The 15,000-nt window shown below is 49.3% G+C and overlaps 1 protein-coding gene across 4 annotated transcripts in view; it reads left to right on the top strand.

Annotated features, from left to right (window-relative positions):
• LOC105911592 (transcription factor COE3-like) overlaps positions 1 to 15,000 on the top strand; it is a 98,803-nt gene that overhangs the window by 23,635 nt on the left and 60,168 nt on the right. For all 4 annotated transcript variants that reach the window (XM_012840417.3, XM_031587365.2, XM_031587364.2 and 1 more), the window contains exon 6: positions 2,193 to 2,261. In XM_012840417.3, the coding sequence (XP_012695871.1) occupies positions 2,193 to 2,261 (69 nt within the window). The remainder of the gene's footprint in view (positions 1 to 2,192; positions 2,262 to 15,000) is intronic.

The following is a 15,000-nucleotide window of genomic DNA, read 5'->3' on the forward strand; positions in this document are numbered from 1 at the left end:
GGGCTCCTGCCTTTGGGCTGGGTAATTATACCACTTGCCCTTTGAAAACAAGCCCTCCATTGACATCCACTCTCCCTGCATCTTATCGGGACCTGGTGATTCAACAGGCGGGCTGTTCTCCTCTCTCTTTCTCTCTTTCTCTCTTTCTCTCTTTCTTTCTCTTTCTCTCTTTCTCAGATGCCTTGTCTTCAGGCTCTTGGGAGGCTTTGAAGCATGTCTGGTCTTTTTTTTTAAATTTTAAGCGTGGCTCTGATATTTTGGTGCTGCACGTTAAACCCTGTCCCTCTGGTGCGTACGCGGATCCAGTCTTTGGACATTTGAAGCGAGTGCCTGGCCGATTGCACAGCCGGTGATAATGATGTCAGGAGCTGGCCAAGTGTGATTGTTTTTTTTCTGGACCAAACCTGCAATCTCTTTATCTCTTGCTCTCTCTCTCTCTTTCTCTCTCTCTGCCTCCTTCTCTTTTCTCTCGTTCACTCTTTTTATCTCCATGTGGATGGACCTCTTCTTAGCAGCCTTGAATGAATTTGCAGGTGTGGTGCCATTCTGAGCTGGCCAGGGCAATAATATTACTATGACCTGAGGTTTTTAGATTGGGCGCCCATTTATGGCTGCCGGTTGTCTGCCTCTCAATCATTAGCCGGCCAAGCGATAGCCTAGGCAGACCCTGGGGGGTGCACCATTAAGGTGATATTACGGAGGCTTCGCCAAGTTTGTTTTTGTGTGCAAGGGGCCCCTGGAGTCCCCCAGGACGTGGCTGTGCTCCTGGGGTCCGGTTTGTTTATAACACTCCTCTCACAGTTTGAGGAGGTTGTCACCACAGCCGCACCATTGGGTTTCCAACGCTAATTGGTCTCCTGGAACTTTGCTAATGGTTCCAAGTAGCTGGGGGAATAAATTATTGTGTCGTGGGCTATGGCAACAGTCAATCTCGCTCGCTCGCTCGCACGTACACAGACACACACACACTCACACTCACACAAAAAAACACACACACAAATAACAGGGGAAAAAACATTACTTTTTTTCTACGGTACTTAGAGATCAAACAATGTAATAAATGATTCATATAGCAGGTTCATTTAACATTCGACAGCCCTACATGTGGATTGTTTGTCAAATAGCAAATGCACTACTCATCAGTAAGAGGGCAAGCTGGGATGAATATGGGAGGATTATTGGTCTCTTCGCGGTCTAAGCCCAAGGATTATAATTGAATCGCAGAAACGAAAACATGTAAATGACCTTAAGAAAGCAATTCCCTATCCAAAATGAGGCATTAAATCATCAATTAAACAATATTGTTTCCGGTCTCATTTGAAAAGCGTCACCGTGTGCATTCAGAATTGCTTTCGCCAGTTGGCAGGTTGAATGTTAATATAGACAACTCTCTTCATAACCTCGTCATCGTTTAAGATGCAATAAAAGTCACTTAACACCAAACAATTTGTACAAATAAGCTCATTGTGTGTGAAGGGAAATAGGGCACGCCGGTGAACACCATGCCAATAATACTGGAGGTTTGGGAAGTGGGGAGGGCACATTTGGGGGGGGGGGGGGGACCACATACCACCACATGTGGTGCCAGCTGGGGTGAGGGCACCGGCAAGGGCAGGGGTGACGGAATCGGGGGTAGGGCAACGGGGACGCATGGGCGGCACCAGGACATCTCTGGGCACTGTCCAAACTGTCAGCGGCTCAGCGAGCGACCTTGGCTGGACCCTGGCCCAGCTGGAGTGCGGGACGGGCTGGGTGTGAGGGCAGAGTGTCAGGCAGCCGCCAGCTTGCCCTCACAACTCGCCACACCTCTCTCGCTCTCTCTCTCTCTCTCTCTCACACACACACACAAACACACACACACACACACACACACACACACACACACACACTGCCATTTCTCATCTTTAAAAAGAAAACAAACTGGTGCTGCTGCTCAACAAGAGAACGAGTTACAGCAGAACACATATATATGTATACATCACAACTTACCAATACCTCTCTGACAGATTAATAGATGCTCACCTTACTCTACCTAACATGTGCATATCATGGAGTATTGAGAAATGATAATATAAACAATGAATTTCATTTGTCTTCAATTCCCCAGTTCAGTTCAGCTGTTTAGATGTCTTCAAAGACTGCATAAAGAACTGTATTGACTATGTTGTGTGTGTGTGCCACTTGAATTGCAGTCGGTGTTGTGACAAAAAGAGCTGCGGGAACCGAAACGAGACACCGTCCGACCCCGTCATCATCGACAGGTAAGAGGAAACTACTCTCTTCTTCTCCTCCCCTTGTTCTCTCTTCTCCTCCCCTTGTTCTCTCTTCTTCTCCTCCCCTTATTCTCTCTTCCAGGGCGCTGCCTGAGAGCTGATCTCCAGGATGACACAGGTACCACTGACATGATCTATAGAGATATGTCTAGCTGTCCTCAGGCTTGGGTTAGAGAGCAGCATATCTGTTGGAGTGTTAGGCAGCCCTCGGGGGGAAGATCAGAGGAGACAAGCAGAACCCGCTTTAACGTGATTCAATTTTGTCACCAAAAAAAACCCCTCCTGTATTTCCTACTCATTTGTCTGAAACAATGGACTGTCTCTCCACATATTTCTATGTTGTCTTGACAAACTGCACTGTGCTTAGCAGCCTGTAAAGAGGACTGTTCTCCAATGTTTCTATACCAGACCTCAAACCCTCCTAACCCTCGGCTGATTATCTCGTCTGTGGTCATGGGCATTTTGCTCTGGCCACATCTTGAGGGCTACAGGTCTGCATTTCAGGCCAACAGTGTCGGAGCCCAGAGTGTGAAAGATACTGAGATCAATAAAGCGCCGGAGAGCACCCTCCCATCAGCCTCCCAGCAGCCCCCAGTGCAGCCCCGCACAAACCTCCAAATCAATTTACAGCGGGAGCGTCGGTTGGTCCGAGTTTGATTGTGTGGTCACGTGACCCATGCAACGAGTAAAAAGCCCATCTGCTACAATTGTTTTTTTTTATTATTATTTTTTTTACAGACGCCATGCGTCCGTCTGGTTCTAGACGCAGATGTACCGTTTTTTTTTTTTTTTACAAACACAGCATCCATTAGGCTTTCATTGGATTTGGCTTTCAGACACTTCCTTACAGAAGACCACATGAGATTTCAGGGGCTAAGGAATTTGATTTATTGTTATGTAGTTTACAGTTAGTTCGCCTGTTCACAACTTCCCAGAAAGAGCTCGCCCAGGATGTCAATGGCTGACCAGAGGTTGTCTCCTGATGGAGCCAGGAGTGGCTGAGAGAGTCTGGGAAAGAGCAGCCTCTTTCCAAACAGGCCAGCAGTGGCCTCCAGGGGCTCGGGGTCATTACCAAATCCATGCTGGCTCGTTAGGATGGCCTTGGAGAGAATCCAGGGGACAGAGGCAAGAGAGAGAGAGAGAGAGAGAGAGAGAGAGAGAGAGAGAGAGAGAGAGAGGGAGGGAGAGAGAGAGAGGGAGAGAGGAAGGGTCCGGAAATCTGCAGACCCTTCTTTTTTTGTATAACTATGCCCTCAGTGAACACACGCGGAAACGCACACACACGCACACACACACACACACACACACACACACACACACACACACACACACACACACACACACACACACACACACACACACACACACACACAAACACACTCACACTCACACACACACACACACACACACACACACACACACACAGACACACTCTGTGTTCTCACCTCCAGCCACCATGTAGCGCCTCTGATTAGTGTTATGGTCCTAAAGTGTGGAGATGATGTCACCTTTCTTCCTCTCTCTCGTTCAACCTACAAACCCTCTCAGAACACAACAACAACACACCAACTCAACTCAGCTATTCTCACAGTAGGATGTCAATTGCTGTATAGGACCTTTCCTCTCAGCAAAAAAGATGACTTCTTTTATTTCAAAGAACTGAAAACAAAATTGAAGCATATCTAATGGAATCCTTTTGGGAACAGTTTGGGTGTCTCCGATGAAGCTTTTGTGCTTTTGTGACTGCGCTCCTCATGAATGTCTACAACACAATAGGCTGCATCTGTCTCTCTGCGTGTGTGTGTTTGTATGTGTAGTGGGGGGGTGTGTGTGTGGCTCACATATGTGCGTGTGTATTTGATTAGACCCCTTCACCACCACCCAGCCTCCTCGTTAGGCTCGGGGCCGGGGCCATCGGCGCGAGAGAGAGAGCGAGTGTTTACGGGTGACAGCGGCGCAGCGCTGATTTAGCGACGGCCGGCCCGTACGACTGCATTTTAGCGGCCTATTAGGCTCTGCAGTATTTATGAGTGTGCCGCCCTGAGCTCCTTAAAACCAACAGATAAATCAGCTGGGCCGTGGAAGGGGGGCGGCTGGCGGCCCACCATGCAAATCACCGGCATCACTCGTCACTGTAAAAAGGCTTAATGACCGCGATTCATCGGGCCCCATCACGCACCAGCCACGTTTGTTTCCGACGCCTCGCCACGCACTAAATCACGCCGCTTCCCCACCACCACGCCTGCCGGACGCCGTGCTGCTTGCCAGCCTTAAATATAACCCCACCACGTGCAGATATGCACAAACACACACACACACGGCCTGACGCGTTCGTACGCATGCAGATTCACACGCTCATGCAGATACAGGCAGAGACACACACACCCACAGACTTATTCAAGCATGCACAGACACACACACACACCACATCCACACCCACACCCTTAATCATTTGAGAAAGACAATGTGTTCTGATTCCCAGTGGTTCTCAACTCACTCGCTCTTTCATCTGTGCCGGTGTGTGTCTTAAATGACTTTCACTCTCCGACTCTCCCTTTTAAAAGTCATGAGAAATGGGTTAAAAGGTTGAGCATTATGCACACATTCTCACTCCTACATGTTCTGTCTCTCGCCGCCTCTGGAATCAAACTGCCAGTCAGCTCTGTCCTATCCTCCACCACGCCATAAGGGACAGTGGAGAGGGTATAGGTGAGGTGAAGGTTGGGCACGCCGGGGATCGTGGGCCAGGACCTGTGCATAAACCAGGAAGTGGCTCTTTCCTAAATGCCTCCCCATTTAAGGCTCCGAATAGTGTTGAGGCCAGCAGAAAGTGATGGCCCCGGTGAAATATTGGTAGCTGGGGTTTTAAAACAGGTGTTATTACAAGCAAATATTGCAATTAGATTGCCCGGCTCCCACCCAGGGTGGGGCAATAAATTCCCTGGCACTGTCAGGGCTGACTGGGGGCTACGTCTAATTACCCCTTTTCGCCCCCCCCCCACCCAAGTCCCCCGACCGCTAATGCTCCCTCATGCTATGACAGCCTGCGCCTCCCCCTCCTCTCCCCTCCATTTGTGGCTTTCAAGTCAGGTGGCAGGGGCATCTGGGGCATTTGCGGAGGGAAATGGAAGGTGGGGAGGGGGAAGGGGGGTTGTGTGGAAAGAGACCCAAGAGCACCTCCCCATTACATGATGACCCCCCCCCCCCTCCCACACACACACACACACACACACACACAGACCACAACCATGTCTGGGCCATCTACTGTAGTTGACCCACTCACTCTCTCTGTCCAGAACGTGTTGTATGGCAGCTGGGAGATGGGTGCCCTGAAGAGCTTTACTATCCCCAGCCACTCTCGGAGCCTACCTAATGATGACCCTCAGGACCATTAGCAGGCCCAGCCGTGTTAGATGAGGGCTGGATTCAAATCCTGCAGGACGTGTCTCCCCTTAAAAGCACTCCTCCACTTAACACTTGGGGTGACTCATGCACGGAGCCTGGCCGTATTTCATACACGCCAGCTACATCTCATGAACTGTCAGAGTATGAAACTGATATCTGTTATACTCTGTCATGAAAAGCTTGCGCTATATACACAACAGATCTTTTCTTTTCTTTTCTTTTTGCCATGGGTCTGTACTCCTGTCACAGCCATGACCCTGGGCCCTGTCTCCTGTCTGGATGCTACTGCCTCAGAGCAGAGAGTGGGGGCTGGCTGGAGACGGCGCTCCTCAGCTCTATGGCTCCGCGGCTCTGCAGCTCTGCAGCTCTGCAGCTCTGCCCGGCGTAGCTGAGGCGTGACAGGTCAAGTGGCTGGCTGAGCGGTTCAGCCACGCTGGGGAATTAGAGGTGGAGTCGCTTGTTTAGTCTGACCCCCACCTACCCCCCCCCAGCCCCTCCATCAACCCATCCTCCAGCCCCGCCAACCCCACCCCAGCAGCCTCTGTCTACCCTGACCCACGTACCCCCTACCCCCCCCCTCACCCCCACCCCTAAACGCCAGACTTCACATGCTTAGCTGACTCTGCAGCAGACAGGGCTGAGGCAGTGGTCGCCCCCTTAGCACAAATCACCACTGTCCCCTTAGTCGGTACGCGGAGATAGGAGGTCGACATCTGAGTCCACAGAGAGAGAACTCGTGTAAGAAACTTGGACGTCTGCAGAAAAGTGACAACAACAGCAACAAAAGTAACAAAACAAAACAAAGCCTCATCACCAGCATCACTCCAATGTGAAGGGGGTGCATACATTCGTGGGAAGAAAGGAAAGATGCTCAGCCAGATTTGTTGGTTGCGAAACATCTGTTAGACTTTAATACCAAGTTCCATAACTTATTTAACAACTCTGCGCAAATGACAAACATATTATGGGAGCCACCATTCATTGCAGATGTGATGTGATGCGATGACGTTCACATGTTTTTGCTGGTGCATTAGCAGGTTGATTTACTGGGGGCTTTAGACTGAGACCAAAAGGTTTTGGCACATTCAAAATCAACAATAGGATTTATGATTCATTCGACCCAACAAGAATATTGACCAATTATGGGTGGCGTCATTAGCTCGCCATGTGGTTACCACATTTTCGCACCCTTGAAAAGGGCCCCTGAACAATGTGACAACGGAGATCCATTTGCACATACTGTGCGTCTTGTTTTTCATCTGTGTTTACAGCGTTCGGGGCAGACAAGAGGTGGATGGAAAGAGGGTTAGAGATGGCACTTACGTGTGTGTGTGTGTGTGTGTGTGTGTGTGTGTGTGTGTGTGTGTGTGTGTGTGTAAGAGAGAGGGTGAAACCCGAGGATGAATCCAAGAGGGTGTGTGACTTGGGTGTGTATGTGTGTGTGTGTGTGTCTACATGCAGAAGTGTGTGTGTGTGTGTGTGTATGTGTGTGTGTGTGTGTGAGGTTTTGTGGGTGCACATGTGCGAGTGTGTGTTTGAGGCGGGGGGTGGTCAGGTTATCAGCCCCCCCGGACCCCTTCCCAGCAATCGCAGGCTATTGATCGCCCTGCTAGCCCATCGGAGCCGGCCAGATTAAGAGTATAGATTTGCAATAAAAGGAGGACATTACTCGCTAGCCCGAGTAAAATTGAAAAAAATGATGAGGTTGTGGAAGCGGGATGAGTCAGAGGGGCTCAGCGGAAAGGGTTAGCACACGGGGGCGGGCGTTATAGTTCACGTTTTATGTTGTGTGTGAGGAGGTTATATTACGGTGGCGAGGTTAGTGCACAGGGGGCAAGTGTTATTGCGCGGTTTTATATGCAGGGTTTATGTGTGTTAGTGCAAAGGGAAGGACAGTGTGGGTATGTTTTAATTTTTCTGGCATATTAATGAAAATGCTCTTTATGGGGTGAGGTGGCGTGCCAGACATGTTTATTGGGGGCATTATAGCCGGGTGACATGATGTTTTGGGGGGCTTGCTAGAAATTGTAGTTTGTGAGGGGGTGGTGTGTGTGTGTGTGTAACATGGAGTTTTGAGTCATGTCAGCCAGTGTTGTTTTCCTTGTGGAGAATGTAAAAATGCGAGTGCATAAATGTGTACATTTGTCAGTGTGTTTGCTGGTGTGTGTGTTAATGAGTGTTTGTGTCCTTGTGCAGACGTGTGTGTGTATATGTGCATGTGCACACAAATGTGTTTATTTGTGTGTGTGTGTGTGTGTGTGTGTGTGTGTGTGTGTTTGCCCATGCATGTGGGTGTGTGTGTTTGCCCATGCATGTGTGTGGTAAAATATGGATGGGGATGGCGGGGCACAGAGGCAGGTGGCCTGTTTGGTCGGTTCAATAATTCAACATTTCCTGCTTGTCCCTCACCAGTCACACAGGCTTCCTCTGCTGCTGTTCCAACTCTCAAGAAGAAAAGAGAGAGAAAAACTAAACAAAACGGTCATCCTCAGAGCATCGAAGCGTTATTCTTTAAACGCTCACAGTTGACCTGACCTATGATACCAGCGCTAGATGTAGAAGTATGCCGCTACTAACAGTACGGCAGCAGGGTCAACGGGTTCAGAGGGTAGTGATGAAAACGGTTCTGTTTGTGCTGTGAAAGGGAATAACAGTGTTACAGTGACACATATTGATTGCTACATGCTACGTGTTACTATATCCAGAATACATAAACGAATATAAAACATATTGGTGTGTGTGTGTGTGTGTGTGTGTGTGTGTGTGTGTGTGTTTGTATGTGAGTCCCATGCAGGGCCAGCGTGCATGATTACAAAATTATTTCAACTGGCCCCGACCTCAAAAAGTAAAAATGCATTTGACAGCAGGCTTCGAATCTTCAATGCCATGCTTTATTGTTACGTCTAGTTAACTCTCATTTAAAATTGTTCCAAATAAAGGCTTGTGTTAAATCATATCACAGTAGCCTACCCTATTAACTCATAAGATAATTATCACTTCCAAACTTGAAGTTAGCAAATGTCAAAATGATGAGTTGCTGACAGTCACTTAAAATCTGAAGTCAGTGTTAGTATGTGAAACACTGACAATTACACATGTAGAAGAAATGAGCAAAAGAAAAAAATAAAGCACATCATCAGCCCCTAAGATCACACACACACACACACACACACACACACACACACACACACACACACACACACACACACACACACACACACACACACACACACACACACACACACACACACACATCATCATCATCAGCCCCTAAGATCACACACACACACACACACACACACACACACACACACACACACACACACACACACACACACACACACACACACACACACACACACACACACACACACACACACACACACATCATCATCATCAGCCCCTAAGATCACTGTGAATTGATGCCTTTATGTTACCATCCGCAAACGTAGCAACAACAATGTCCCAACTTTTGATGCCTCAGCATGTCTGTCTTGTTTTAGAAACATTCATTCCCTCGCCTGTATATTGTCATCTTTCTCCGGAGTTGACTTTTTGACGGCTCGATTTTGAAAAATAAGGGGGTGTGGACGAATTAGCAAACAGCTACCCATAAGGCCAAACCATTTTGCAATACAATAGGGGGGACGGTTTAGGCCACATATTGTAAAGTTAGCATTTATGGGTGAAGATCCCACTCTCTCAACCCCCCCCCCCCTAGACGCTGGTCCTGGTCCCGTGCTTGACCTTGAACAGCGGTCCATAGTAGTGTTGGGGTTGATGGAAAAGAAACACACACACACTGGGTCAGTGTTGGTGGATGAACCCTCTCTCCTTTCAGGAGGGTATCTATTCCATCTCCCAAACAGACGACGCAACACAGCCTCGCCTACAAATAGAAAGCCACAGGACCGCAGGCGTGTGCCGTAGCGCTCCCTCCTGTGTTACAGTATCACCCCCAGAGCTCAGCGGCCACACCAAGAAAGGTTATGGCTCCATTCTCCCCCGAGGAGTTCTGCCAAAAGCCACACTAACCCCCACCCCCCCCCCCCCCCACACACAACACACACACACACACACACACAACACACACACACACACATTTTCTGTAACACTGCATGAGAATCAGAAGCACTGCTGTTGAGTGGAGAGATATCGTATGTGCTTGTGGGTGTGCCTGTGTGTGTGTGTGAACTCACGGTTATCTGTGCTCCAGAGTGCTGGGGTAGTTGAGTGGGGGTGTTAGCTGGTCTCGCCGGGCATCTGTCTGCATCTGGAGCCTGAGGTGAGGCGCGTCTAGGCAGAGCTAGCAGAGCTAGCGGAGGCAGTTGTAGGGTGGAGGACCGTGCCGGGGCTGCGTGGAGGAAGCGGTGGAGAGGGCCCTGAAGCGAAGCCCGGGGGCTGAGGAATAGTGATGTGGGGGCTGAGGAATAGTGATGTGATCCTTGGGGAAGTGTGTGCAGTGGCCCAGGGTGGTAGAAAAATCCATTTCGCCGTGAAAGAACAGCAAAGAAGAAAAAAAAAAGAAAACGAAACTCCTCAACAGTTGGCATGATGTTTTTGTGTTATTCTTCGCTCTCGTTTCCTCGCAGCATTTGCATGCAGACGGGCAGCGGAAGGCCCTGCTGAAGGAGCACTCAATGAGCATTCACACACTATGCCTTTACCCAGAATGCACTGGGGTGCTGGGGGCATGGGAACTCAGCGGAAGCCTGCAGCAGGCGAGCGTGGCAGCGCCGCTAAAGCTAGCCTCTTTCCAGCAGCAGTCGCTAATGCCCAGTCGCTAATACCCCGCTTCCCCCTCGGTGGAGAGAAAGAGCTATCGATCCCCGTTTCTGTTGATCTTGCCTGTTGACATATCGCAGTCTCCCGCGGCTCTCAAAGAGCCGACACGGGGGTGCGATGTAATCTGCGAGTGTAAACACACACTGAGGCCCCTCGCAGCGACGCCCCGTCTCGGGGCCGGGCTGAGACGCGTTAAGGGAAGGGGAGAGGAGAGTGGAGAGTGGAGAGAGAGCTGAGCCAGGATGCCTTCGCACCGGTGCCGACCTCTCGCTCTGCGGGGGGGGGGGATCCTCTGCCTGGACGATCAATCCACCACTCATCTCGATCAGCTGAGCCACATCGCCAACACACCTCACCAAAAACACTGAACCTCAGGCTTCTCACATGAGGACCCCAGAGGTTTATCCAGTCCGGCGACCCAGACTCTTTCTTTGTCCTGTTATTGGCTTTGCACACATATTTAAAGCATCGTTTGGCTACCCATAATTCCTCTCTTTGAAGGTCTAAAGCGGTGTGTGCGTTACCACCAGAGGCGGGGTTAGGCAGGTGGGCAGCTGAAACTGGGCTCGGCTCCATGCGTCCTCCTCAGAGACCTGCGGAGCGGCATCCTCACACTGACACCTCTGATTGCACTCCTCCGCCCCCCTCCCTCTCTCTCTCTCTCTCTCTCTCTCCCTCTCTCTCTTTCCCCACCCCACTCTCTCTTTCCTAGCCACCTTAATTACCAGTGTTTCCCCAATTAAAAATGCACCAAAAAACACCCACCACCATCTCCACCGCCGCCACCACCCCTACCGCAGCCGCCACCGCTGCCACCTCCCCAGGCTTCATCAGGACAGGGGAGAGCAGAGTGGCTAATTAAGGATGGCTGCTCCATCCACGCGCCCCCCCCATTCCCTGACAGATGTGCCAGGTGAAATGGCGACTGGGCACAGGTTAACGGACCCCTTTAAGCTATGAGAGAGAGAGAGAGAGAGAGAGAGAGAGAGAGGGAGAGGGAGAGGGAGGGAGGGAGAGAGAGGGAGAGAGAGAGAGAGGGAGAGGGAGAGAGAGAGAGGGAGAGAGAGAGAGAGGGACGGAGGGAGAGCAGCTGTGCTGTGATGCTGCAGTGGAAGCCATAGCCAGGTCAAACTGTGGATCTCTGTTTGTTGAGGTTCTGCTGCAACTTTAACTAGACGCGGGTTCTCCTGCACCAGTCATGAAAGATCCTAGTTTGTACAAACACTGGACACCTCTACTTTATTACACTCACTGTGCTATTACAGTATCTATTTAAATCCATGTGATTCATTCAATGCTTCTTCCAACATGATTCCAACATGTACCTCCGGTTCTGTGAAGATATCTAGTTACTAGTGAGGAAAGAGATGCAATACCTACAGAATACAATACCTACAGCTACCACAGAATGGCAGAGGGTTAGATTTAGATTTAGATAGATACATCTATTTTTCATCCTCACCCCCACCCCCCCATAGTTTAACCTCATTTCCCCCTGACAGGCAGCCACTATAGGAGTTCATGTGCTACACTGTAAGGGATTGTGAATAAGGATTCTTTTTGCAGACACTAATTTATCCTCCATGCTCTCCTCTACTTGCCTTTGTCCTCTGGGTTTCTCACTGTGCCAGGGTGCAATCTGTACTCGGCATGTCCAAACCGGTCAGAACTGAGCAAGAGAGAGAGAGAGAGAGTGAGAAAGAGAAAGAGAGAGAGACAGAGGGCGGGCGAGAGAGGAAGAGAGAAGCTTCAAAAGCAGAAAAAAGGAGAGAAAGTGATGATGTGGATGAGGGAGAGAGGAAAAAGGAGGGGGTGCGAAAGCAAGAGGTGGTGGAGTTGGTGGAGTGTGGCGCTGGTGTGTGTGTGTGTGTGTGTGTGAGTGTGTGTGTGAGTGTGTGTGTGTGAGTGTGTGTGTGGTTGGAGGTGGGGGGGGGGGTTGTTTCAGACAGGAGGGGAGTGAGAATGGAGTATGGTGGGGTGGGTGGGGTGGGGGTGGGATGGGGTAGAGGAGAGGGGCGTGGGGGAGAGGTGAGAGGCGGAGACGAGGAGAAAAAGAGAGAGCGAGAGTGAGAGAGAGAGAGAGAGAGAGAGAGGCAGATTAAGAGGCTATTGATTTCTGTATAAAGATCCAGATATTTGATATGGGGGAGAATGTCGCAGGAGAGTGTGGAGGGCCACATGAGGGTGCTTGGGGAAAGTGGAGGATCTCCATTACATAATCCCAAACATGCAGACCACACCTTACCGTCATCAACGCCATGCTTTATGAGGCTAACGCTAGCTGTTAGCCTTGCAATGACCATAACCCCCCCCCCCCCCGCTTCATTTGTCGTCTTTCATTACCTGAGCGTTGAACGCAGCGCATCGGATTCTAGTGTTCCCTTTAACAAAGACAAAACAATGCGAAATGGAAGACAAAACAAGCAATCGACAGGATGGCATGAAACGCGCCGCATCAGATATTCCTTTCAACATGCAGAAGGATTTGTAGGAACAAGCCGAGCTCGTGCGGACTGCAGTTGTTGGACAGAAGGAGCCGGTGTTTATGGCGCGTGTGTGTGTAGTAGGTGTTTGGTGTTCATTTGGCTGTCCGCACAGGCTTTTTTTGTGCTTCACATATAGAACAGCGGCTCGAGGGTCATCTATATTTTATGCCCTTCTGACGCCGGGCCAGGGTGAGACCCTATGGCTCCCTACTGAGACACACACACACACACACACACACACACACACACACACACACACACACACACACACACACACACACACAGTGGGGAAACAAACACACTCACTCGCGTACACACTCATGCACATTCACATATGCTTACACATATAACACAACCGCACAAAGCAACAAAGCAAAGATACAAAAATACCAGAAAACACAGATCCACATCTTCAAACATGCTTGAAGCTCTATGTGTCACCCACCTAGAGTTTTATCTCTTCTCATTAAAGACACACACACACACACACACACACACACACACACACACACACACACACACACACACACACACACACACACACACTCAAACATACACACACACAAAGACACACACACAAAGACACACACACACACACACACACACAAAACACAACACAAATCAATACCAATTTATAATTCAGGATTGCTGGAGTTTGGGTTTTAGGGCAGGCCGGCTTCCAGGCTTCATAAATATTACAGTGTTATTGACTGGATCCGAATGAATTGGAGATTTTTTTTTCTTCTCGATCCCCCCCTCTCACACTCCTTCCCTCTCTCTTTCTCTCTCTCTTTTCCTCCTCCTCTCCTTTTCTTGTTTCAGCGTGCTGAGCAATAAAGTCTGCTTTTATTTATTCTCTTTGAGTTAGAGATGAGAAGCCTAACTGGGTACAAATCTGATCGCTGGTATGAAATAAAGTGGATAAATAGCAGGAGGAGGAACAGCAGTGATCCGCTGGGTCCCTGGGATCGGGTTTAAACACGGTGATTTGTCTAAGATGGCCGACGTAAATCTGCTTTGTCTTTTTACCGCGGATTTGAGGCCTTGTGTGCAAACACGCTCTCTCTCTCTCTCTTGAGAAAGCCTCAGGGTTTAGGCATGAGAGGAGAGGAGATGAGAGCTCTCAGACGTCAGTGTGTGGAGGCTGGGGAAAGATGGTTGGTGTCTAGCCTGGATCATCTTAGTATGAAGAGCAGAACTATCCTCTCAGACATCAGGGGTGTGGAGGTTCGGGAGAGATGGTTGGTTTCTAGCTTTGATCATCTTAGTATGAAGAGCAGAACTATCCTCTTAGGCTTCAGGGGTGTGGAGGTTGGGGGGAGATGGTTGGTGTCTAGCCTGGATCATCTTAGCATTAAGAGGAGAACTATCCAATTGTTTAGGCAGGCAGCGTGTGACCGTAGCTGGTGTTAACTCAGATGGAGTTAAAACAAAATCATTAGAATTACTGTAAACAAGACATGCACATATCTGTGCTCTTATTGTTTCTGAACAGTTATGTCACATTATGTATTCAATCAGTGAAATGCTTATTTAGCAAATGCATACAGTTTAACATGTCTGAGACTGGTGAGTTTGAAGATGAATAGAAGTCATTCTGAAAATGCTTTAAATAGGGAGGGATAGTTGTGTTCTTAATATGCTTATACACACTCTCGCTCACTCACTTATTGATACACACACACACACACACACACACACACACACACACACACACACACACACACACACACACACACACACACACACACACACACACACACACACACACACACACACATCCACACACACATCCACACACACCAAGATGCCTTCTCCTGACCCCTCCTTCCCTATCCCCTCCTCAAATCTCCTGGGGAGTTCAGCCGATGAAAGAAAATCAATCATGTCATAAAGCAGCCGAAGAAAAAAAAAAATCATTGCCTCCTCCTGCTCTCCGTGGCTTTGGGTGTCGCCCTCGTGGACCCCCGGAGCATGGCAGAATGTCTCCCTCACGATTTGACCATTTACATAGCCACACACACACACACACACACACACACACACACACA

This window comes from Clupea harengus, chromosome 20, assembly GCF_900700415.2.
Source record: "Clupea harengus chromosome 20, Ch_v2.0.2, whole genome shotgun sequence".
Taxonomy (NCBI): Eukaryota; Metazoa; Chordata; class Actinopteri; order Clupeiformes; family Clupeidae; genus Clupea; species Clupea harengus.